Raw genomic sequence first — 26,620 nt, 5'->3', positions numbered from 1 at the left:
GTGAATTGAGTTTCTGGAGGAGAGCCGCATGGACTAGTCCCCCTCCCCTCCACCCCCCCCCCCGCCTCTCCCCCAGGGGCAGTGTCTGCCCTGTACTTGATAGCTGGACACCTGCCGTGTCTGCCATGGGCAGTTGGCAGGACCCTCTAAGTGAGGACCACACCACAGGCCCTGCTGTTTTCTGTTCCATAACGAAATGCATGCGGCGGGCTGCTTTATGCAGTGTAGGAGTTTATCCAGCCCGGAGTCTCAGAGGCCTCACCGATCGGGTCTGGGTGGACACCGGAGCAGGATTCAGGACCCAAGCCCACTTTGTGTGAACAACTTCTCTCTAGGGAAATACGAGGTCCCACAGGAGCCACATTAATCTCTCCCAAGAACAGTGCCTCAATTACCTCGCGCAAAGTCCCATCCCTCAAAGGTCTCAACACCGTTGAATACGTGCAACACAACAGGAGCTGCCTACTCGAACCACACCCAAATCTGCATCTCAGACAAGCCGAACCTCTGAGTCACCGCAGAGCCCTCACACATTCTAGAACTGGCGCGATTTAACTGAACTGGTACCAGAGAATCATAGCAGAGGTTAACTCCCAGAATTCTCCTGAACGCAGCCTGGCATGTAGCTCAATCTAGGTGTCTGGGTTGATTAATCCAATAGAGTAAACCCTGGGCCTCAGGATCTACCTCCCTGGCGGTGGAAGCCAGACAACAAAGAAAACACAGTACACACGCGAGTGTGTACAGGAGAGCGGGGAGACGGCCAGATGGCCTGGGGCGAAGGCACGGAGGACACAGGAGAGGAAGGAGGCCCGAGGAGGGAAGCCGGTGGGCCCTGGGAGACTGCGCCTCTTCCTGCGGCAAGTGAGTGGCAGGTGTGCCAACTGGCAGAGAGACCGGGCAGTGCTCAGAGCACACCCAGACCCAGTCCCGGGGGTGGGGGGGGGAGGGAGTGGGCACGGCGGCCTGCTGGGGCTGCCCCTGGGGAGGATCTCTAGCCGCCCCTAGGATCCAAGCAGGCACTTGCCGACGGCACCCCTCCCTTCACTATCAAACAGCAGCCAGAGGCCGTGGACCGGAACCGGGGCGAGGCCGGTCAGCTTCCTTCCGGTTCTCCTTTCTGGTCATCAGCCCAAGGGAGGCTGGGGAGGAGGGGAGGTGGAGGCAGAAGGGAAGTGACCGTGTTGACACCCAGTGGCACGGGGCAGGCCAGAGGAGGTCTGGGTGTCACCGAGGCATCGAGGCTGGGGGGGGTCAGGGAAGGAAGCAGGGCCTATCTGGGCCAGAACAGCAAAAGGGGTGGAAATCCCCCACGTGGATGAAATAGTTTAAGACTAGAAACTCAGTGTGAAGAAGGAGTTTAAGGAGGAAAATAAAACGTCCTATTTAGCTGGCGTTTACTGGGGACTTCCCCTGGGCCAGGAAAGGTGCTTACGGTTTTTGACAACCTGACCTCCGAGCCACGCAGGCCCGATCTGTCCTCACCCTTCCCACTTCCTAGCGGGCGGGCCGGCGGCTTGCCCGGGATCTGAGGCACAGGCCATGAGCTGGCGCTGGGAGGAGACGCCTCGCCCTGGTCCCAGATAGCAAGATCCAGAGCCTGTCCACCACTGAGCCTCCCCTAGTCTTTTTCAAAATGAGTAACACACGGGGCACCGGTGGCTCACACCTGCAATCCCAGTTACTCAGGAGGCTGAGACCTGAGGGTCGAGGTTGGAAGGTAGTCCAGGCAGGAAAAGTCCTTGAGATTCTATTGTGCTGGAAGTGGAGCTATGGCTGAACTGAACTGGTAGGGTGCTGGCCTTGAGCACAAAAACCTCAGGGAGAGCGCCCAGGCCGAGTTCAGCCCCCCCAGATCAACACCCAAAGAAAAGGAAAAGGTCTTGGGAGGCAGCTGAGGTCCAAGCCAGCTGGGCTGCGGGAGCGATGGAGAACACAGGCTCCTCCTGCCGCCCCTGCTCCCCACGCATGCGCAGTCACCGGCCTCGTGTGGAAGCCTGGGCTTTATTCCCCCCATAAATCCCCCTCCTAATAACAATGAGGCTGCCAGGGCTCTGGCCCAGTTCCTTATTCCCCCACCCGGAGGAGTGAGATAATCACTCAGAATGCACTGCCTGGTGTGAGCTTTATTACTTGAACACAAAGCGATCCAAGGCAAGAAACACTTAGCTGAAGACAGCGTGAACAAAACAATGATCACATGAAAAGTCGCTCCTCCGGGCGCAGGAGCCCGCGGCGTGGGGGAGCCCTCTCCCCGCGGGGCGAGCGGTCTGGATGACCCGTGGGCGCCCCCTCCCCTCTCCCAGCCGCTGAGACTTCGGGGGGAGTCTTCAGATGCTCTTTGCATGCTCCCACAAGCCAATGTGGACACCTCTGGAAATGGAGACTGTTTGGAATCCACTTCAAAATGCGTGGCGCGAGCGTGTTCCCGGCAAGCATCCCTCGATGGCGGGCTGCCTGGGAGCCTGGGCCCACCGGGGGAGGCAGGGCCTGCCCCGCCCTCCAGCAGCTTCTCTTCTAAGTCATGGTGATTGGGGGTTTTGTGTTTTTGTGCTGGTCCTGGGGCTTGAACTCAGGGCCTGGGCTCTGTCTCTGAACTTCTTTTGCTCAAGGCTGGTGCTCTACCACTTGAACCACAGCGCCACTTCTGTGTTTTGTTTCTGAGTACTTCACTGGAGATAAGAGTCTTACAGACTGTCCAGGCTGGCCTCAACCTCCATCCTCAGCTCTCAGCCTCCTGAGTAGCCACCTGCACCTGGCTTCTAAGTCACGGTTTAAAAGGAGAGCAACAGGCCCCAGCCTGTCAAGTACGCTAACCTATCTCATGGGACACGGGTGGAAAATGCTTACAGAAGGGAGTGGAAGAGCAGTTCGCAGAGGGGGGGAAGGGAGAGGCGGGGAGAGAGAGATGGAGAGGGGCTTGAGGGGGATGGCTACTGGGGACAGGCGCAGCTGGCAGGAGGAAGAACTTCGACATTCTACAGCACAGTAGCGGAAGTGGTTGACAACATGAACTGCCTATTTCAAAATAGCTGGTGGGGAGGAAGATCTTCCCTTGAATGTTCCAGAAAGAACTGATGTGTTTAAGCTAACGGACATGCCAGTTACCCCGATCTGATCCTTACACATCGTATAGACATATTTTAAAGTGGGGGTGTGGCTCAGTGGTACAGCACTTGCCTGCTATGTACAAGGCCCTGGGTTCCGGCTCGCAACGCTTCTGGGCGCTGGTGACTCACACGTGTAACCCTTAGCACTCAGAGGGTTGAGATCTGAGCATCGTGGTTGGAGCCAGCCTCTGATCTCCAATTAATCACCAAAAAAGCATGGAGCTGTGGCTCAAGCGGGAGAGTTCCAGGCTCGAGTGAAAACACTAAGGGACAGCACCCGGGCCCTGAGTTCAAGCCTCAGTACACACGCACATTGGCATGCACAGACACACGCACACACACAAAGGTAAGCTGAAGGGATAGCAGATTTAACTCCCATAGCTAAGCAGCCAATTTGCTGACCACTGGGTATTATCTCTTTTAACCAACTTGGTGAGGTCCCTGTGAGTTCAATATCATTATTCACATTTGTAGAGGTGGGAACATTAAATGCCTGACAGAAAAAGTTAAATTTACACAGTGACAGTGAGACCATGCCTCAAACCCCTGAACTGAATCCGAAGCTTCCCATCCAGGCTCGGCGGGGGAGGGGGAGGAGGCACACACGTGGGTGTGGGTGTCGGGTGGATGTGCACGTGCTTGGATGTGGGTGTGAGTGTCGTGTGTGTGCGTGCATGGGTGCGGATGTCAGGTGTGTGTGCACGTGTGCGTGGGGGTTGGGTGTGTGTCGGGTGGGTGCGTGGGGGGGGCGGTGCGCACACACGCAGGCGTGGGCGTTGAGTGCATGTCCGCGCCCGGGGGTGTGAGTGACAGACATAAGGACAGCCAGGTTGGCACTGGCTTGGTACCATAATGAGGAAATCTGGGCATCGATCCACGAGGATGAACACCTCGAGTCTGCAGAGCAGGCTCGGCGCGCAGCCTACTGCACGGCGCACAGAGGAGACCCGAGGCGAGCAGTCCACGCCCGGCCCGGCCTCCCTCGGCGCCGGGAGGCCAGGGGTCCCACACGGCCGGGCAGAGGCAGAACGGGCTACTGGCCTCACTGGCTGCAAACTCTCTAGCAGCAATGACAAGAATGCGAGATGCTTTGCAAGGAGACCCCAAATGATAGGCTACAGTGCAAAGCAATTCAGCCCGTCATCCCGACTCAATTTAGCAGAAACACACGTGCTTATCAACAAAGCTGACCCTAAGTCTGCAGCCCACACCAGCCCCAGTGTCTGCGCTCCCCACCTCCGCTCCCCACAGATCCCTGCTGGGCCCCCCTTCCTGCTGAGCCCCACCCCAAGGCAGCCTCCTCTCCCAGCATGGCTTTCAGGGCTCCCCACACACACACCAACACACGCCCCACAAACCCAGAGACCCAGTGCCACAAGTTAATGGCTTATCAATGGCAATTACGAGTGAGCAAGAGGTAGCCTTTAGGACAAGGCGAAGAGGAAAGCGGGGGGGGGGGGAGACCCTTCCAGTCAGCCGGGTAGAGGTGTGCTTCTACACGGGGGCGGTGCACAGGGGTGGACAGTGGGGACTCAGCCATCTCTACATCCAGTGTCCTAAGGGCCGCGTGGCAACCTGCACAGCTCCTTCCACCCCCTGCCCCTTCTTGGCTTCCCACGGTCCCATGGCAGCCAGCACCATCCACCCCCTGCCCCTTCTCGGCTTCGCCTCAGGCGGTGGCACGCTCAGCACCAGCCATCCTGACGCCCGGGGCTCCCCGGGCTCTCGCTACAGCCTGGCATCCTCCGTGCTGCGCTCACCACCCTTCACGACCAAACTCCTAACCTGAAGGAAACTGCACACTAGACTCTCAGTGCTGACACCAAACTGCCACCCTGGCCCGCCCACCCCAGCGCCAAGTACCCGGAGCCGAGTAGCCCCCCAGCCTCTCCCCCTGAGGTACTGCCACCCATCGTCAGACAATACACACACACACACACCACACACAGACATGGACATGACACACACACATACACACACACACACACACACACAGCATGGACATAACACATACACTCAACCTCCCTAAACACAGACCACACACACACACACACACACACACACTATCCCGCCTTTCTTTTCTTTCCCACCATGCAAAGCAGATGCTTCCCCGTCTGTCCTCCATGAATGTGCCATCTTAGCCCACTGCCAGCAATGTTCTCTTTCCTTTTTGTTTTTCCTGTCAGTCCTGGGGCTTGAACTCTGGGCCTGGGTGCTGTTCCTGAGCTCTTCAGCTCAAAGCTAGTGCTCTACCAGTTGAGCCACAGTGCCATTTCCAGTTTTCTGAGGGTTTTATTGGAGATAAGAGTCTCACGGACTTTCCTGCCCAGGCTAGCTTTGAACCGCAACCCTCAGGTCTCAGCCTCCTGAGTAGCTAGGATTACGGGCATGAGCCACTGGCACCTAGTCCTTTTTTTTCTTTTTTGGGTGGACAGCCCTGAGGCTTGAACTCAGGGCCTGAGCGCTGTCCCTGGGCTTCTTTTGGCCAAGGCTAGCGCTCTACCACTTGAGCCATGCGCCACTTTGTTTTTTCTGTGTATGTGGTGCTGAGGACTCGAACCCAGGGCTTCATGAAAGCTAGGCAAGTGTTCTACCGCTAAGCCACATTCCCAGCGCCAGCGGTGTTTTCTTAACTACTGTGTGGCTCCTGTGACAGCGTGGGCCGTCTTCCCTGATAGTCAGTGCGCGAGTGTCAGGAAAGTGGGAGGCATGCCTGATGGCGGCCCCAGCACGCAGGCGATGCTCCCGAAAACAATGACTGAAGCCCTGCCGTGAGCGACCGCGCCTCGGGTCAGCGCGGGCGCCTGGCTGCCCCGCATCACGGGTCCTAAAGAAAACACTGGCGAGGTTCTGTTTCTAAAGTGCTTCTCCGTCACGGGCATGGAAGCTCATCTCAGAGGCTGCCTCCGAAAGCCTCGGTAACTGAAGCATTGTCCGTATGCCACAGACCTATCTCGCTGACAGAAACAAACCCTGAGCTGACACGAGTACTGTCACATGGTTGTCCCCCCCCCCCCCGCCCCCCAGAGCTGGAGCCTTCTAGAATTCGAGGGCTGGAGTCAGTTCCACCCCTCCCATCCCTGTCAGCAGACGAGGCGTGCTCAGTGCTTCCTATTTACAGTCCAGAGCAAGGCCAGCCAAGTCCCAGCTCTAAAGGAGCAAAGTCTCAAGGTTTCCCTGGCTGGGCTGCAGGGCTGAAAGTGTGCTGCTGCCGCCCCCTACGGCAGGAAATGGAAATGCGCCCTCAAAGACCCCACAGGGGACAGAGGGACGCTGCTCCTGAGGGCCTGGGGCTGACACCATCACAAGGCCACTTGGTGTTCAAAAAAAAATGCATACCCCAGTGTAGCTGGGAGGCTAGACACGGGTGTTCCGAGACACCGGGCACAAAAGTGATCAGGAACTGTGTGCTGTGTGAGGGACCCACCCCGGCAGAAGGAGTCGCTAGCCTGAGTGTTCAGGGGCCCCAGGCTCCTCGCACTCAGGCCCCGAGACCAAGCATGGGGGCTCATCGCCTCGCGGCACACGGCTGCCTGGGCTTGAGCCCCACTGGGCACTAACAGCAACTCACCTGGCGTGGGTACTGGTCGATTTGTTGGTGGCGGTGGCAGCATTTTGGGGGGTGCTAATACGTTTCATTTCTCTCTAGATACACTGCTCCTGAGTTTGATAATTCTGAAAAGAGAGCAAAGGGCTTAGTCAGGAGGGACAGGGAGATCAATTTCCTTGGTTAGCTGATCGAGCCCCAAAAGTGAAGCCCTGGAGTTTGCAAAACTACCAGATCCCCTGAAGCCTTCTGGGGAACTGCACATGGACTGTGTGCCACAACACACACACACACACACGTGCACACGCACACAGGTGTGTGCCTGCATGCACACGCATGCATACCTGCATATACACACACGCCTGCATGTACATTCGCACTGACATAAGCATACACTCATGCACACACACACTCATGCACATTTCCACCACACTCATGCACATTTCCACTGCTGTCCCCTCCATCATCCCCACAAAAGCAGAATAGCCATTTTAAAACACTCTTTGCCTCTTGTTAATTTCTTCCTTAAAACACCCCCAAGTCCCGCCTGCCCTCCCGGTCAGCCCAGGCCTGAAGCTGCACGGTGTGCCGTCAGCCTGCCTCTCCAGCTGCCCCGCCATGGCCCCGCCACAAAGGTTCCCTCTGACATGAACCTTTCCACGTGGATGGTTTGTCACTGGACTTTGGCCCACGCATCCCTCCCTTCTCCCTTTCCTAAAGTTCTGCAGCTGTCAGTGTTCCTCGGAATCCCACAGGCCTTCTTAGATTGCTGGGCCGAGCTCTAGATTCTGATCCTGATTCTGTCCTGTTTGGAATGCTGTGTCTGGCTAGGAGGCTTCGACTAAGGCGTGAATTTCACCAGGCTTTGAAGACCACGTCCGTGTTACCCATGTCATTGCTACTTCCTGATCCTCAGCCCGCCACGCGTTCAAGGTTCAAAATATCAGAAGGAAGCTAGACGCCAGCGCCTCGTGCCTGTAATGCTACTCAGGAGGCTGAGTCTGAGGATCATGGTTCAAAGCCAGGGTGGGCAGGAGAGTCTGTGAGACTCTTGTCCCCAGTTAATCAGCAAAAAGCCAGAAGTGGGGATGTGACTCAAGTGATAGAGCACCAGCCTTGAGTAAAACAAAGCAGCTCAAGGCTGGGAATGTGGCTTAGCAGTAGAGTGCTTGCCTAGCATGCACAAAGCCCTGGGTTCGATTCCTCAGTAGCACATAAACAGAAAAAGCCAGAAGCGACGCTGTGGCTCAAAAGATAAGGGCGCTAGCCTTGAGCAAAAAGAAGCCAGGGGGGCTGGGGATATGGCCTAGTGGCAAGAGAGCTTGCCTTGTATACAAGAGGCCCTGGGTTCGATTCCCCAGCACCACATATACAGAAAACGGCCAGAAGTGGCGCTGCGGCTCAAGTGGCAGAGTGCTAGCCTTGAGCAAAAGGAAGCCAGGGACAGAGCTCAGGCCCTGAGTCCAAGCCCCAGGACTGGCCAAAAAAAAAAAAAAAAGAAGAAGCCAGGGACAGTGCTCAGGCCCTGAGTTCAAGCTCCAGAACTGGGCAAAAAAAAAAAAAAAAGCTCAAAGACAACACCCAGGCTCTGAGTTCAAGAAATACAGAAGGAAGTATTTCCCATTCTTGAAGCTTAGTAACTAAAGGTAGAAATGATTTCTATATCCTCTTACCTCCTCTCTCTCTCTCCCTCCCTCTCTTGTAGGTTGTGGGGCTTGAACTCAGGGCCTAGGCATTGTCCCTGAGCTTCTCTGATCAAACCTAGTGCTCTACCACTTGTGCAACAGCCCCACTTCCGGTTTTCTGGTGGTTCACTGGAGACAGTTTCATGGGCTTTCCTGCCTGGGCTGGTTTTGAACCATGATCCTCGGATCTCAGCCTCCTGAGTAGTTAGGATTATAGGCATGATACTAGCACCTGGTCCCAGCCCTTTTTTTGTGCTGGTTACTTTTGAGATAGACACTTAACTTCCCAACTCTCATTTGAGATCAGGGTCTCACAAACTTTTGGCCTAGAATGGCCTCCAACCAAATCTCAGCCTTCCAAGTAAGTAGAATGACAGGTATGAGCCACCTACACCCAAGTTCCCCATCTCTTTTGTGATCAATCAGCGATTACGGCCCATTTGGCTTAGAAAACACCCTCTGTTCTCTGAATCCCTAAATCCAGTCCTCTCTACCTTCTGGATTACAGAAATGCCCTTCAAATCACTTCTAGGTCTTCCTCTTCTCTCTGATTGGTCTGCCTCTGTTGCTAGGACTTGTCTATCTAAAGCACAAATAAAGTTATATTACTTCCTTGCTTAAAAGGGCATTGGTGAATAATCCTAGCTACTCAGACAAATGAGACCTGAGGACTGAGGTTCAAAACTAGCCAAGACAGGATAATTCATGAGACTCTATGTCCATTTAAGCAGAAAAAAAAAGCCAGGCTGATCTAGATACCAGTGGCTCACACCTGTAATCCCAGCTACTCAGGAGGCTGAGATCTGAGGATCATGGTTCAAAGCCAGCTCAGGCAGGAAAGATGGTGAGATTCTATCTCCAATTGACCACTCAAAAAGCCAGAAATGGAGCTCTGGCTCAGTGGTAGATTGCTAGTTCCTGAGCAAAGAAAGGTAAGGGACAGTGCTCAGGCCCTGAGTTCAAACCCAGTACTGGTATAGCCACACAAAGGTAGGTTACAGACGTGGCTCAAGTGCTACTGCACCACTCATGAGCAAAAATGCCCAATACCAAATTTCGTGTATGTAGCAACTTTGTGGAACCATACACCCGAGAAAAGGATGAGTGGATGTTTTCTCCGGTCAACTGCTAATCAAGTTTTGGATTAATATTAGCTGTAGTTAAATTGGCCTTGTGCAGTGTCTTTTTCCAGTCTTGCTCACTGCTGGGCTCCTTGGCAAGAGAGCATTACCGAAGTGCTAGGTGTGCCCAGGACGGCTTGGCATTAATTTTGCAACTTTATGTGAACCTAAAATCATTTCAAAAAAAAAAAGGTGAAAATCATACGGCGACCCCAGCACATGCAGCCCGCCATGCAAACTCTTCGTTGTAGGGAGAAGAGCGGTCACGGCGTGAGCGCCCGGCCAGGGCAGCGTGGGCAGTGTCTGTCCACTGTGCTCTGAGAGCCCCCAGCGCGCGCACTGGTCTCACCATGCTCTAGCCAGCATCTCCTTCTTTCCTGTCCACCTGCTACCTTTTGATTTTTTGGCCAGTCCTAGGACTTGAACTCAGGGCATGAGCACTGTCCCTGAGCTGCTTATGCTCAAGGCTAGCACTTTACCACTTGAGCCATAGCACCACTTCCAGCTTTTTCTATATATGTGTGGCTGAGGAATTGAACCCAAGGCTTCAGGCACGCAAGGCAAGCCACTCTACCACTAAGCCACATTCCCAGCCCCCACCTGATACATTTTGATTCCTCCTCCAAGACTAGAGCCATAGCCCTTCTTTGATGAGGCTTTCCTGTCCACCTTAGACAAAACCAGTGGCACCACACAGAGCTCTGTCGCAAGGGTTTGGGCAGTGGCTGTTCTGCAAGGAGATCAGGGCCTTCTGTAACCTCATCACTTTGCGGGGGCCCTCGGGGGAGGCACAGAGGTGAGATCGGAAGTTGAAGGAACTCCTCGTCCATCCCAGCCATCCCTCTGGTCCCTCCACAAAATCGAGAATGCAGTTTCTATTGGCCCGAGGTAGGTTGCAATGTGCGACCACACTGTTCAGTTCCGGCACAGACACAGCCTAGCATGCAGTGAGCACTCCATTCGTTTTTGTCTCATTAATCTTTTGAGGAGGTGAAGAGGTGGTATGTTACTGAAAATTAAACTCGGGACTTGCTGCTTGAACAAGCACCCTACCACTTGAGCACTATCTCCAGTCCTTCTGCTTTTAGTTGGCTTTCCAGGGAAGGGCTAGGCCTTTTATCTCTTGAATTTGAACTAGAACTTGCCATCCAATGCGTTCCACTTGTTGGCAAGCATCCTACCACCTGAGCCATGCCTCCAACCAATGGGTTGGCCTTTTGTCAAGGCCAGTCCCACACTCTGGAGCAGACTCAGACCTCACTCCCTCTATCTAAGCTTCCCAAGTAGCTGGTATTACCGCAGCGTGCTACCATACACAGCCTTACTCCACTAACACTGACAGACCACAGCTATCAATACCTAATACTACAAGGGAAAGAAGCCTGGGCTGTGTTTCCCTTCGTTCTGAGAATGCCAAGTTCTATATGAAGTATATCCGTGACCATACTTCATCCTCAATTTCGGTTTACCAGAAGAGAACTCTGACACAATGGATGTGGTTACTCTAGGCCCTGGTAAGGTATAGATTAGCAACTATTACAAAACAAATAAACACAGGTCACAGACTTTCAGATACACTGCTTAATCACTGGCAAAAACAATTAAGCAGCTAGTTCCCCGATACATGTGTTCATTTTCCAGAAAAGCACTGATGTCCAGTTTTTAACAGATGCTATTTATATCAGAATCATAACAAAAATGCCATCCATCTGCCTTGGCACCCAGAGAAAACATAATTCAGCACAAGGATTTAAAAATGTGCATGAGCCAAATAGAAATGGCAGCAGAAGCATTATTGGAATTGGTATCCTGGGGTGGGGAGGGGAGATCATCACTGACTAAATGAGAAAAAAAATCATAAACAACGCAGAAGATTTTGTCAGTTAAGTCCAAATACTTGAGAGAAATCTTCTCCTTGTCTGTTCTGCTAGGAAGTAGATATTGGGTTCTATTTTGGGATACACAATGGCTAGTTCCCTTACCTGAGTCCCTTTGCAGTCTCTTGGTTGTGAGAGAGTGGGAAAAAGTGAAGGCTGTGGAGCCAAGCACTACACATGGGGTCAAGCTGGTCCCACTGCCTGTGCAAACTTGCAAGGTAATTCCCCTCCATCCATCCAATTTCCTCATTTGCAAAATGGAAACAGCACTGACCTAAAGCCAAGTATTAACTGGACACTGGTGACTCATGCCTGTAATCCCAGCTACTTAAGAGGCTAAAGATCTGAGGATTAGGGTTTAAAGCCAGCCTAGACAGGAAAGTCCATGAGGTTTTTATCTCCAATTAACCACCAAAAAGCTGGAAGCGGAGCTGTGGCTCAAGTGCCACAGCTCAAAGCTAGTGCTTGCTAGCCTTGAAAGGAAAAAAAAACAACACTCAGGGACAGTGCCTAGGCCCTGAGTTCAAGCCGTAGGACTGGCATAAATAGTTAATAAATGAATAGCAATTACTCTCAGCAAGGAATCAACAGACAAGGTCTTCATGTGTGCTTTTGTAGATCTACAAATGCTCTGCAATTGAATAGCAATCTTAGGTGACTTGACTAGAGTTTCTCAGGGAGCAATCTACCCCCACAAACAATTGAGAAGGCCGCTGCTCTCAAGGCTGGAGACGGACTAGAGCTCAGATGCCGAAAGTACCAACTACTGGGTAGTAGCTGCCACTGTCAAATCCTGGAATGTACATGACATAGTAGAGGACATAAAACAGGTGGGCACTTAATGGGCTAAGCGTTGTGTCATCTCAGGGCACTAAAAAACCACCAAGTGCAAACCTAAAAGCATACTGGAAACCCTGGGTGGGAGAAACTGGCAGAGAGGGGGCACCAGGAGTATATAAGACTGAGCGTGTGTCCAAGGAGTCACCACAGAGGAATACGCAACAAACGTCTCAAACCAGTCTAAGAGATAGAATCACAGCACCTACAAGGTCCTGCGGGGAATTCAGAAGGTGTTTCTGGAAACCATTATTGCTCAGAAATTTTCCATTTCACATCTGCAACCCAAAGGCAACAGCCCACATTCTCTTCCTGAATAATGAGGACACTGAGCCTACACGTTTGTCTTTTGGTAGTAAACGTAGGCCTTTCCTATCTGATCTAGGTAATAGAAAAGACTTTTCTTTCCAGAGGAATTAAAAGGCCTTATTTTCCTGAACAAAATGAATCAATCCATTTCCTCCATTTAAACACACACACACACACACACACACACACACACACACACACACGTTTTCCTTGAGTGGAAGCCCAGAGCCCAGCTCTGTGATCACTGTGGTCGGCGTGAGCAGCTCTGTGATCACTGTGGACGGCGTGAGCAGCTCTGTGATCACAGTGGACGGCGTGAGCAGCTCTGTGATCACTGTGGACGGCGTGAGCAGCTCTGTGATCACTGTGGACGGCGTGAGCAGCTCTGTGATCACTGTGACCGGCGTGAGCAGCTCTGTGATCACTGTAGCTCTGTGATCACTGTGGACGGTGTGAGCAGCTCTGTGATCACTGTGGACGGCGTGAGCAGCTCTGTGATCACAGTGGACGGCGTGAGCAGCTCTGTGATCACTGTGGACGGCGTGAGCAGCTCTGTGATCACAGTGGACGGCGTGAGCAGCTCTGTGATCACTGTGACCGGCGTGAGCAGCTCTGTGATCACTGTAGCTCTGTGATCACTGTGGACGGCGTGAGCAGCTCTGTGATCACTGTGGACGGCGTGAGCAGCTCTGTGATCACTGTGGACGGCGTGAGCAGCTCTGTGATCACTGTGGACGGCGTGAGCAGCTCTGTGATCACTGTAGCTCTGTGATCACTGTGGATGGCGTGAGCAGCTCTGTGATCACTGTGACCGGTGTGAGCAGCTCTGTGATCACTGTGGACAGTGTGAGCACCGTCTTTCCCCTGGTACTGCTTCTCTGCGCTGGCTGTACTTTCCATGACCCACATTGCTATTGAGCACACAGGTCATCTCAACACCTGGCAGGACAGGCAGAGCAGCTATGTCCTGGGTGGTGGTAGACAGTCAACTAGTGCAGAGGTTCTATTCAGGCAGGTCTAGATTAGGAGCTGCACCATGCTGCAGATTACCTTTGCCAAGTCCTTGACCCTGTGTCACTAAAACATGGAAGTGGTGACTGTACAGAAGTTCCCATAGGCCAGGTATGGGGACTAAACTGACAAAGGAATGCCAAGTTATGCATCCAACAGAGTGAGTGATCAGCAAGCTAACAGTGAGTAGTAGTAGCCTTACAACTGCACACAAATAGATGGAGAAAAAAAATAACACGCCAGGCTTCAGGTGACTATAAATCCTAGCTACTCAGGAGGGCTAAAATCTGAACATCAAAGTTTGAGGCCAGCTTGAACAACAACAACAAAAAAACAATCTTTGAGTCTCCATCTCCGATTAACTAGCAAAATGCTAGGTAGGAGGTATGCCTCAAGAGGTATATCGCCAGCAATGAATAACTGAGAGCATAAGCTATTGAGTTCAAGCCTCAGTGCAGGCAATAAATAAATATCAACATCTGAAACAAAATAGCAGAGAGAGATCAAAACCAAGAGAAAAAGCAGCAGAAAGTGCAGCTCGGAAAGTGCAGCTCGTTTGCACTAGAATGTATAGCATTCGTGTCATAGAGCCTCAAACGCCTTCCTAAACCTTGACATGAAAGGTATCCTGGAGAATACTGTGATGAACATGAATATTTAAGCACTGATTACAAGACACCAATCGCATCACTGTACAAGCCTCCATGTGGGGTGCTTTGAGATGAATAGACTTTGTAAAAAGATCATTCTGGCATGAAAGAACACAGTGAATCTAGGTGGCCTTTCTCGGTTTCTCCTCCACATTGTGCAGCTAAGATTTCAGGGCTGCCTGAGGCAGACATCCAGGAAGCCCTTCTGTGACTCTGATATCTACTAACTTCACACGGTCGCTTTGGATACACACCTGTAAAGAAGCCTTATTAAATCAACTGTCTTGTGAACACCAGGCTCCTGAGCTGGGCAGGCCCCAGGCTATGGAACATCCTGTGAAGCTGGTTCTGTCTCCAGGTACTGGTCAGCTGTAAGGATCACAGAGTGGATGCCGCAGAAGGTCTTTGTACACTGGAAGAAGCAGATGGCTGGAAAAGAGCAATAAAAATAAAACACCAGGAGAGCAAAATTTGCAATTTCGTGTAAGCAATCTTGACAAATATCTACACATACCTACCAGGAACCAAGCACCAAAATGAAGGTACAAGGAAAGGGGGAAGCAGGGATAACTAAAATAAAACCCTTATATGAGGGCTGGGAATATGGCCTAGTGACAAATAGTGCTTTCCTTATATACATGAAGCCCTGGGTTCAATTCCTCAGCACCACATATACCGAAAACGGCCAGAAGTGGCGTTGTGGCTCAAGTGGCAGAGTGCTAGCCTTGAGCAAAAAGAAGCCAGGGACAGTGCTCAGGCCCTGAGTACAAGCCCCAGGACTGGCAAAAAAAAAAAAAAAAAATCCTTATATGAAGCGCACAGTGAGGCAAATGCTCTCAGAGGTAGTAATTCAAGGAGTCATGCATGCCTGATTTGCTTTTGAGTACACAGTGCTCAGATGAATAAATATTTGCTGAGTTGAAGGCAACAGATAAAAGAGATGAAGAAACTTCAGTGTGTAAATTTATTGACAGTATATCTGTAAATCCACCCCTCAAAGGGCACAACTTAAGAAACATTCTTCTTCAAAGTGATGTTACAGCTCCCTTAACAAGAGCAAGCCATCTTGGAAGACAGAGATTTTCAGGAGACAAGGAAAATGAGTGGAGGGATGGTATTTTTTGAACTCAGGACCTGGGCTCTGTCACTTAGCTTTTTCACTCAAGGCTGGCACTTTACCATTCTAACCACAGCGGTACTTCCAGCTTTTTGGGTGGTTAAAGAGTCTCACAGACTTTCCTGCCTGGACTGGTTTGGAACTGTGATCCTCAGATCTCAGCCTCAAGGGTAGTTAAGAGGGCTGGGAATATGGCCTAGTGGTGGAGTGCTTGCCCAGTATGCATGAAGCCCTGGGTTCGATTCCTCAGCACCGCATATACAGAAAAAGCCAGAAGTGATGCTGTGGCTCAAGTGGTAGAGTGCTAGCCTTGAGCAAAAAGAAGCTCAGGGACAGTGCTCAGGCCCTGAGTTCAAGGCCCAGGACTGGCAAAAAGAAAAAAAAAAGTTTAAGATTACAGGCATAAGCTAGCAGTGCCCATCTCTGCCAGGCCCCACGGCAAACCTTGGTGCCTGTTACAAAGCGCTTCCGAACAAAGTAAGTGTCTGAGTAACGGGGCAAAGGAATCGGCCAGAAGTGAGTTCGAAGCACCTGGGGGCTTTCCCAGGTACACGGCTGGAGGGGCCCATGGGCCCACAGGCTTACGAAGGCCTCAGTGCCATTCTCCGGGCCGCGGTGGGGCGCGGTCTCCGTCCTCTCCGCAGATCCCGTTGGACACCACCGGGCCCCCGAAGCTCCCCCACCCCCACGGGGCCTCGCTAGGTCGCTGCACCCGAGTCTGACTCGGGTCAGGCCCGGGGCAGACGCTCCGTGGGTGTGTGGGACAAACAGCCGTCCCGGTCCTGGGTGGGCGGCAGGGCGGGATGGGGGCGGGGAGGGCACCCCAGGGGCTGCGGGGCCCGCACGCTCGCGCGCCGCCGCCCGGAACGAGCGCGGGGGTCGCGCACCGAGGCCCGCGCCGCCTTACCCCGGCCCGGGTTTGTGTCTCCGCCTCTCTGGGCCCGAAGCTGAGAGTGGACCCCAGGCCGCCGGGCCGCCGAGGCCCCGCCAATTCGGCATCTCCGGGACGCTGTTGCCGGAGCGACGAGGGCGCTTGCCGATTGGAGGGCGGCTCTCCGCCCCTCGCAAGAAGCGGAGCGGCGATTGGTCAGCCGGCGAGTGGGCGTGGGCGGCGACAGCCCCGCCGGAAGTCCCGCCCCCGGGGAGTGCGAAGCGGAGCGCCCCGCTGTCATGGCTGCCGGCCCCCGGCCAGGTGCGTGAGGTGTGGCGCGAGCCGCGACCGGCTCCCGAGGAACTGCTACCGGCCCGGCGGCAGGGGGAAAGGCGGGCCCGGCCCTACGGAAGCAGAGGCGGTTGCCAGACGAATGCACCCGCCCCGGAGCGTGCCAGGGCTGGCCAGAGTGACTGCGCCTCGGGCCCCCCTCGGCGGGAAGGCCCGGCCCAGCCCTCCCGGGCCGGCCGAGGCCCCCGGTGCCGTTGTCGCCCCGCGTCTGCCGTGGGCCCGCGAAGGCCGCCCGCGGGCCATGGCGGGTTCGCACGGTGGGTATCGCATCGGCGCTGAACAAATGAGAGACTCGCCGCCCCGTCACAGGCCCGCGTGGGAGCGCCGAGAATCGTGTGGGCCACCACGAGGACGCTCGCCGTTTCCAGCGCCGTGAAGGACTTCCCCGTGCCAGGCACCCTTCTAAGGCCTTTGCGTGTGATCTCATCCGCACAGCACCCTCGCGAGCAGGCCAAGGGCTGTGGGAAACGGAGTCACAGACGAGGTCCTTGGTCAGTCGGGGCAGACCTGGGATCAGGACCCATGCAGCGGGCAGCACGGTGCCCACCTGAGCCCACCTGCCACTCCTCACCGAGAACGGGGGACAGAGGAGGGTGGCTGCCATTCACCGCACCCTCCGCCAGCCGCCGAGTTCCAGCAGCACCTGCTAGCTGTGCTGCAGAGGTGGACACTGGTCTGGGCCTGACCAGATGGCCGTGTTCCACTGGTAAACTAGCTCTCTCCCCTACTCAGTTACCTCCTGTCCCTGCTTAGACCACCACACACACCCTCGACGTCACACGAACTCAATAACCAAGCCTTGGGTCTCGTCGACAGGTAGAATTCATTAAGAACAGAACGCACCTGGCAATCACAACCACTTTGGTCTCTTCTTTCACTCTCTTCCCCAAAGTGGAAGGGCGCCGTCTCAGAGTGCACCCCTCCACACATGTCCTCGATCCCGCAACATTAGCTTTCTCTCACACTCATTTATGTTGGTAGTGGCTCTCTAGGAGCCCCTAAGGGTCCTGGGACCCTTTACCAGGATGCTAAGGTGTTACTGGACATCTCACTCTTAGTCTCCCGTGTGTGTGAGAGGGTTTCTAGAAGCCAACTTGAGCGTGGTATCTCCAGACAACGCTGAGGAAGATCTGAGACTCCAGCTGTCTTTTGTCAAACCCGATATGAAGAGATTTGTAAAAAAAAAAATCTTTGCACATTTTTTTTGTCTGGAAAACTAATTCATCAAAAATACATTAATGTGCAATGGGTTCATTGTTATTTTAAATGAATTAACAAATTTTATTAGTTCTATTTTGTAATATGGTGACTACTGAGAAACACAGCCCACATGAATGGAAGTTCTTGGGAAGCTTTAATGCTTTTTTTAGGATATGAAAGGAATCCGAGAACAGAAAGTTTGGGGTCAAAAGGGCTTAGATCATTCCCTCTGTTTTCCAATAGACAACAAACTCGTTTGCTCTCTTTCCCTCACTTCCTTTTGAAACACACATTCTGAAAGGCTCTAGGATGACAATTTTTAAAGCAGCACACAAGGCCACTGGGACCCCAGAGGGGCTCCCACGGGCCGAACACTGAGGCCTGCCTCCTTGACTTCCCGGCAGCTGGCATCTTGTGTCTGTGTGTCTGTGTGTCCTAATCTCTCCTCATGGCACCACAGTATATTAGGACTGACCCTAATGACCTCTTCGTGTGTGTGTGTGCCAGTCCTGGGGCTTGAATTCAGGGCCTGGACACTGTCCCTGAGCTTTTGCACTCAAGGATAGTACTCTACCACTTGAGCCACAGCTCCATTTCTGGCTTTTTGTAGTTCTTTGGAGATAGGAATTTCCTACCTGGGATGGCTCTGAACTACAATCCTCAGGTCTCAGCTCCTGATGACTCACGTTAACTTCATTCCTTCCCTGAAGATCCTGTCAAGAGGGCTGGGAATGTGGCCTAGTGGCAAGAGTGCTTGCCTCCTACACACGAAGCTCTTGGTTCAATTCCCCAGCACCACATATATGGAAAATGGCCAGAAGGGGCACTGTGGCTCAAGTGGTAGATTGCTAGCCTTGAGCGGGAAGAAGCCAGGGACAGTGCTCAGGCCCTGAGTCCAAGACCCAGGACTGGCCAAAAAAAAAAAAAAAAAAGTCCTGTCAAGAAAGATGGAATGAGGCTCTTGTCCAACCACAGCTTCCGTTCCCAGCACCACAGAAACCAAATACAAAGAGAAATGGTCCCATCTCTAAATAGTGTCATGCTTCAAGGGACGTGGAATGATAATTCAACATATAAATTGACAATGTAACCCATGAATAAGAGGGAGAGTGGCGATAGGAAGGAATAATAAGTTATTTGCTCAAAGCACACGTGTGCATGTGTAGAAATATAACAACTAAACCCTTTGTACATTTTTTGTCATACTGAGGATTGAACCCAGAGCCTTATGCAAGCTAGGCAAGGGGCAAGTAAGTCATACCCCCCCAAGGCCTTACTATGTTGTTTTTGTCAGTCATGGGGCTTGAACTCAGGGCCTGGGCATTGTCCCTGAGCAGTTTCTGTTCAAGGCTAGCACTCTATCACTTTGAGCCATAGTGTCACTTCTAGTTAATGGTTAGTAGGAGATAAGAGTCTCACGGACTTCTGCGCCAGGCTGGCTTTGAACCACTAGACCTGGCATGTTTTGTTTTGTTCTGTTTGAGGTAAGGTCTAGCGTGAAATTCCTGATCCATGGCCTTTTCTTTCCATGTAGCTGGGGTTCCATTTTTCTTGCTGATGTGCTTTAAACTCCTAGGCTGACGCTCACATTTGCCCAGCCCTGGGCCACACTGTGGGCTTCTTAGGAAACTCATTTATTCATGGGACGTGTAAAGTCCTGAGACGTCAATGGCTGTGTACTGCTTGTGGCTGCTTTGGCATGATGATGGCTGACTGAAAACCTGTGACAGCCATTCAACTACAAAGCCCTAAACCTCTCCTATCTGGCCCTTGGCAGAAAACATAGGGCAGTCCATCTAGCTGCAGGAGCAAAACTGCCCAGTACTGTCCCTTTCTCTATGAGGTCAGATTTCAAGTTAAGGCTATTCTATGTGCTCGCTCCCCCCCTTAAATGGGAAACTTGGGTTGGTAAAGGTATTTGGTCCTAGGGTTTCCTTCATGGGAGAAAGTTCTCTGTTGTAAGACTACTCAGATTTTCTATTTGCTCTCATGGCTCTCTTGATAACTGTGTTCCCCACCTCATCTTGGTTGTAAAACATACTGGCATAACATTTTTTATTATCCTCGTAGTACAATGCCTGTTGGATCTAGCGCGACCAATGGTTCCACTTGCCAAGAAATGAAGGGCTCCCAGGGAACGGAGGGTCTCGGCACTGAAACAAAACAGGACAGTTGTGGGCTGACCGGGCCAGCTGGCGATGGCTATCAGCACGTTGTGCTATTTCTTCTTTCCCTCCTTTATCAGCTTTGTTAGCGTCTTTGAGAAAATCAGATTTTCTAAAGGGGTGACATTGATCAAGATGCATTGTGCTCACAAACTGACATGTTGAATTGAAACCCCTTTGTACAACTCTTAAAGATAATAATTTAAAGAAAGAAAATATCACGTTTTCAAATAGATCTCTTACTCATTTTCATGTCACTGATTTCTGCTCTTTATTATTTCTGCCCTTTCTTTTGGATATAACTTGTAATTTTCTTCCTTGCTTCATGCTATAAATATTGAGGTAATTGATTTTCAGCCTTCCTTCTTCTGTGAGGCTTGTGCTGAAGGTGATAAATTCCCCTCTAGACAAGGCGATGGCTGCATTCTGATACGAGTCACTGGGTTTTAGCAGTCAGTACAAAATCACTTCAATTTCCATCGTGACCAAGGATTAAAAAATAAAATGTTAACTTGCAACATGTGGGGAACTTTCTAGCTATGTAGTCCAAGAACATGGAAATAAGCTCTAAAGACCAGGCATAGTAGCTCACACCTGTAGTCCCAGCTACTTAGGAGGCAGAGACGGGGAGGATCATGATTTGAAGCCAGCCAAATGACAGCTCTGATCACCAAATAAGCCAGGCAGTGCAAGCCTGTGGTCCTGGCTATGCACAGTCTGATGCGAGCTCCAGGCAAAACACTCAAGACCCGATCCAGGGCTGTGGATATGGCATAGTGGCAAGAGTGCCTGCCTCATATACATGAGGCCCTGGGTTCAATTCCCCAGCACCACATAGACAGAAAATGGCCAGAAGTGGCACTGTGGCTCAAGTGGCAGAGTGCTAGCCTTGAGCAGAAAGAAGCCAGGGACAGTGCTCAGGCCCTGAGTCCAAGCCCCAGGACTGGCCAAAAAAAAAAAAAAAAGAAAGAAAGACCCGATCCAAAAACCTAAAACAACTGAGGCAAGAAAAGCCTGGCGGTGAGGCAGAAGAGACAGAGGCCCGCCCAGCAAGCACTAAAGCCGGAGGTTCAAATCGCACTGCTACAAAACATTTTTTAAAAGGTTCTATCTTTTGAAATTTGTGGCTCTATTTGCACTTGAACATAAGAGGTGTTTTCAAGGTATCTGTGAAGTTGTTGGGTTTATAATGAAGTCAGGAGCTGAATGTCAGTAGCCCGTGCCTGTTAGTCCTGACTAGCGGCGATCGTGGTTCACAGCCATTCTGGGCAGAAACGCCTGTGAGACTATTAGCTCTAATTAACCAGGAGAGAGCTGGAAGTGGAGCCTGGCTCCAATGACGGAGCGCTAGCCTTGAGTGAAAAAAAGCCCAGGGACCGCTCCCGGCACACATTTGCACACACACACGCACACGTGCACATACACTGTGCTGTTGAACCTCTCCATCCATTTTACAACTTGTTGTTGCTATTTTGTTTTTGTTTTTTTACTTTCCAAGAAAATTGGCACAATGCATTTTATGTAGCATGGCTCTACCGGAAAGAAATTAATTCCATTTGCATTCATCTGGAAATGTGTTTATCCCCTTTCCCTGTAAGGGGAAAGATTTGCCAAGTATACACTCTGGGTCGCAGTTATTTTTGTTCAGCATTTTAATGATGCCATTGCCTTAGATCCTGGCTTTCCTCCCTTCCACGGCAAAAATCTCCTGTTACAAGTGTGTCCTTCTGCTTGTGTGTATAGATGAGGGGGGTGTCAAAGTTTGCAGGGGACCACACATCTTGAACTGGGTTTGAATATGCGGTCTCAGCCAGTGTCTCCTCTGTCCCTCCTCCTTGTCCCCTGCATTTTTCTTCTTCTGCGACTGTGACATTAGACACTTATACATATATATGTACACATCTGTATACGTACAGATCATATACGTATCTTGTGTATATATTCTTACTGCGTGGGTACTTGTAATCTCTAAGATGAACTCACTACCTGTTAAAAGACCTAAGTTGGGCGCCAGTGGCTCACACTTGTTATCCTAGCTACTCAGGGGGCTGAGATTGGAGGATCATGGTTCAAAGCCAGTCAGGACATCCCATGAGACTCTTACCTCTAATTAGCCACTCAAAAACCAGAAGTGCCACTGTGGCTCAAGGGGTACCACAGTAGCCTTGAGAAAACAAGCTCGGAGACCACGCCCAGGCCGAGAGTTCAAGACCCACAACCAACAACAACAAATAAAGAGGAGGACAAAAAAGAAAGAAGAGGGCCTGGGGATATGGCCTAGTGGCAAGAGAGCTTGCCTTGTATACATGAGGCCCTGGGTTCGATTCCCCAGCACCACATATACAGAAAATGGCCAGAAGTGGCGCCGTGGCTCAAGTGGCAGAGTGCTAGCCTTGAGCAAGAAGAAGCCAGGGACAGTGCTCAGGCCCTGAGTCCAAGGCCCAAGACTGGCAAAAAAAATAAATAAATAAAAGAAAGGAGAGAGAGAGAGAGAGAGAGAGAGAGAGATCTGTTGGATTTTTCTACTTTTCTAAACAGTGTTTTTACTCCAAAGTGTGTTTTTACCTGCTGTGGAAATTCCTCACTTCCTTGTGATCACACACACACACACAGACACACACACAGACACACACACCCCTAAAACTCAGCCCCCGTTTCTTATCCCAGTGGAACCCTAACATCTCCCAGAGCAGCCTTGGCCTTTGTTCTGGAGTGTGGCCTCCGGGGACCCCTCCAGGCCCCTGCTCTCCTCAGGGTGGAGCTCGGATTTGGGGTGCGCAGCTCCCCGCCCGGAGGAGCTGGCCATGTGAAGCCATGTGAAGCACGCGGAGAAGGCAGTTCACACCGGGGCCGTCCACCAGGTCGCCGGCTCCCTCTGGGGTGCGGCAGGCACGGTGGGGGGGGGGGGGTGGAAAGCCACGCGGCCCTCACCCCTGGCCCACCTGCCCGCTTCAGGGTGCTGACCGCCCTGCCCGCATCCCCAGCGCCTGAGGGCTGGGGGACCGCGGAGGTGACAGACGGAGCCCCGAGGACCCAGCACCTCGGTCCTCCAGCGTGGCTTTGCCCCCCCCCCCCGGGGGGGAGCACGGGCTTGTCTCACGCAAGCATGGAAGCGCGAAACACGTGACGCAGACCCACAGCGCGGAGACACAGCCAGGAAGCTGACTGCTGAGCATCTTAAAATGGAGCCCAGACTCCCGCCCCCCCACCCCCCCTCCTTAGGAGAGAGAGAGAGACAGACAGACAATGAGGGGTAAGTAGCTCTCCGGGAAAAGCTCCTGTGGTGGGTTTTTCTTCACGGAAATGGTTACTTTCTCTCATGTTTACCTTGACGGATGACATGGCTGCCCATTTTCCCTCAATCAGCCAGAAACGAAATTGCACATCTCAAGCTCTATTACTCCAAATAACTGATCGCCCCTTGTCAATGGGCCCCCCGCCGTGGCGTCTCTTTTAGGGTGCTACGGCAGCAGAGCACCTGAGATGAACCCAGGGGACCCCCCCCTCATATTTTGCTGTACTAAACTCTTCATTTCTTTTCATAGTTGCTGGCTGTTCCCTTTCATGGAAAAGGAATGCACAACCCACTTATCTTGCTCCCAAACAAGATTCCAGGGCAGAATCCTGGCACGGAGCATTCTAATGAATCTCACTGCACTCCGACGTTCCGCCACCGCGTCCTCCCCCCGGAATAACGACGCCGTTGGAAGAAGAGTTCCACATTCCACACACCCCGTAATAAGCAAACCCCCGGCAATCATGAGTAATTCTCTTTGCTAAGTGCCGGATCCTGCAACGGCTTGCAATTAGTGCCGTTTAGCATTTAATTTGCCTTTAGTTAGGTAACGAGCATTTATTGATTACCTGATAGGAACGGAGGGTTGTACGAGTCCAGCGTGGGGATGGGGGTGGGGGGGACGGAAGAATGGGGGGAGGGAGGATGGGGGGAGGGAGAGGGGGACACAGATGAGGTCCATCCCTGCTCATGCCCCACGTGGGGCTGAAAATATCCAATATGGAGAGAAAAGGCGAACCCAGGAAATGGAAGCCAAGGACTCTCGGGGTTGCTGCACGGTCTTGTGACGCAGGCCGAGGTCGCTGTGCTCAGGGCTGGGGAGGGCGCTAGAGCCCCCCAAGGCGCTGGGGGCTTCCGACGGCGGTGGCCGCCAGCCGCTGCGGCTTGGCCCGTCTGCCACGCGTGGCCCTTCTCACGAGGGTGGGCGCAGGGCGGGTCACCCGCTTGCCCCTCGTGGGGAGGTCGGGACCATGGGGCGGGAGGGGCCTGGGACACGGAGGGCCCTGGTGACAAGTCACGGAGCCGCACTGAGGCTGGGACGCGACTCGGGTGGCGGGAGGGGGGGGGGTCTGGGGGCCAGTGGGGCTCAGGAGAGCGGGAGGCATGGCCCCGGCCCCCCACAAGCTTTGGGCCAAGGTCCCCCCCTGCCACTCACGTGACAGTCTTGACCCAAAGGTGCTCGTGGGCCGCCAGCCCCGCGCTGAACTCAGATCCCGGGGATCCCAGCACACGGTGGTGGGGGGGGGGGGGTCAAGCCAGGCGCGGCACCCCGGGCAGCGGGGTGGGTACAGGTGCCCGGCCCGCGGGTCCCAGCGTGGGGGAGGGGGCGCCCACACAGGCCACGCGCAAAGGTGATTCCGGCCGCCCAGGGAGGCTCCGTGAGGACGCCGGGGGGCCGGAGCCCGGCGTCCTGGCTGGTCACACGGCAGGCGAGTGTGGGCCTGGCTCGCGCTGCCCGATGCCCCGGGGGGGGGGGGGGGGGCGGGAAGGGGGGAGGTAACCTTGCCTCCGAGCCGCTCTCAGAACCACTTTCCCGCAGCGCACGGGCTCCCCCTGTGGCGGCCGAGGGCAAGTGCAGCTCGGGGCCCGCGGGGGCCGGGCCGGCTCCGCACACTGTCACGCTGCGTGGCAGGTGGCTGGGAAGGGGGGCTGCGGCCTCCCTGCGTGGCCAGCCCTGGCACACTGAACCTGTGGCCACACCGGGCGGCGGGGCCCCGGGGACCGCCGGGACCCTGCAGCCAGCGGCCAGGAAAAACAGGGCAAATCCGCCGCAGTGCGAGCTGTGGCTCAGGGACCGGGAACGAAGCCTGGCTGCCCGGGGCCGGGAGAGCCGGTGGATGGAGCCCAGCGCCCAGGAGGGGCCCCAGGAGGGCGGAGGGGCCCGGCGCCCGGCCCAGGAGAGGCTGCTGGGAACTGCGACTGCCTGTCCTAACCCTCTCCCTCTCCCTCTCCCTCTCTCTCTCTCTCACACACACACACACACACACACACACACACACAGAACCTCCACGCTCGCCCACCGTACTTTCTAGGATCTTCCACTCATCTGTCACCGTGCACTCGGCAACCCCCCCCCCACCGGCCTTTGTCAGGTGACCTGTTGGCAGGCTCCCGGTTTCTCCACCTGCAGGCCCGGCTGGGCCTCCACCTGGGGGGAGGGGCCCGGTGCCTGCGCCCCCCCCCCCTTGCTGGACAGATGCAACCGCCAACACTCAGGACCAATCGCATAGACAGAACCTCTGCAGACTGCTGGGGCGTCCTGGAGAACCCTAACACAACCCCCCTACCCCGCCCGGCAGGCCACTGTCAGGGGCAAACTAGGTTTACCTCCTGACTGAACCCCCCATGTCTCCCTGCTTAGTGCAGAACCCGGACACTCATGACCCGAAGGCCACGGGGCCCTGCCCCGCCCCCCATCACCTCCCCACCACGGGACACAGAGCACAGCAGCTGCTCAAGTAACCACCTTGGAATGAGCCATGATTGAGCCAAGTTCACCAGGAGCCCCCCCCCCCCTCCACCAGGGGCCAGGGGGCCAGGCCGCCCCTGCAGGCCCTCGCAAGACTGGAGGGGGGGCTCTGCTCCTGGGGTGGGGGTGGGGACTGGAGGTGGGGTGTGCACTGAATGTGGGACTAGGACAGAGGCCACAGGGTGGGGGTGAAGGCTGGATCCTCTTTCTCCCTACTCCCTTTGGTAAAGAGGTCAAGGGTAACAGGAAAGGGGGAGGGTGCCACCCGTAGGAAGTGCTGGTGGGGAGACAAAGGAGGCGGAAATAGATGAAATAGATTCTTCCGCAACTATGAAAACAGAGCGAGGAAATCTGTTGGAGAGGCTTTTATGGGGGGAAGGGCCCATAGTGTGATGGAGGAAGATGGATTGGAATAAGCTGTAAGTGTATGGAAATCTCCACCCCTCCATAAGTAATAGATGCCACTGAAAGAGAAAAAAGAAAGGGGGAAAAAAAAAAAGCAGCAGAGTTCAAGGGTAACTCATGCCTGAAATTCCATCTGCTCACAGGGAAGACAGGTTGTGATTTGGGGTACACCAGTATAAAGTTGGCAAGACCACCCACCCCCCCCCCAGACAAAATACAACAAGCAAAGGGGCGGGGGCGAGGGTGGGGCACGGCAGAGCATTTGCCAAGCCGGAGTTCAATCTCCAGAATTGCCAGAAAAGCTACCACCATCTCCCCCGTGGCCCTCCATCCAGCACGCGCGTGTGCACGCACGCACACACACACACACGCACACACACGCACGCACGCACAACAAAAGGCAGAGAGGCGTCTTTATTAAAATGCAAGCAAGCGCACAGAACCTTGGGAGAGCTCAGGAATTCCATACAGTCCACAAATAGAAAAATAGAAACAGAATTTCACAGGGAGCCACCCCTCCTAGACACTCGTGGGCCTCGCTCACCGTGCGCGCCCGCCACCCCGGGCTCCTTCCTTCGCCACAGCCCGCTGGAGCAGCC

At 53.6% G+C, this 26,620-nt stretch overlaps 1 protein-coding gene across 1 annotated transcript in view; it reads right to left on the bottom strand.

Annotated features, from left to right (window-relative positions):
- The window catches only part of Efcab6 (EF-hand calcium binding domain 6), a 176,264-nt gene extending 159,970 nt beyond the window's left edge, over window positions 1–16,294 (bottom strand). The window contains 3 exon segments of the mRNA XM_048354229.1: window positions 6,682–6,785; window positions 14,402–14,576; window positions 16,172–16,294. Of these exon segments, the coding sequence (XP_048210186.1) occupies window positions 6,682–6,749 (68 nt within the window). The 5' untranslated portion in view covers window positions 6,750–6,785; window positions 14,402–14,576; window positions 16,172–16,294.
- Window positions 16,295–26,620: the final 10,326 nt, after the last annotated feature.

This window comes from Perognathus longimembris, chromosome 1 (genome assembly GCF_023159225.1).
Source record: "Perognathus longimembris pacificus isolate PPM17 chromosome 1, ASM2315922v1, whole genome shotgun sequence".
Taxonomy (NCBI): Eukaryota; Metazoa; Chordata; class Mammalia; order Rodentia; family Heteromyidae; genus Perognathus; species Perognathus longimembris.
This window is presented reverse-complemented; position numbering and strand designations above follow the sequence as displayed.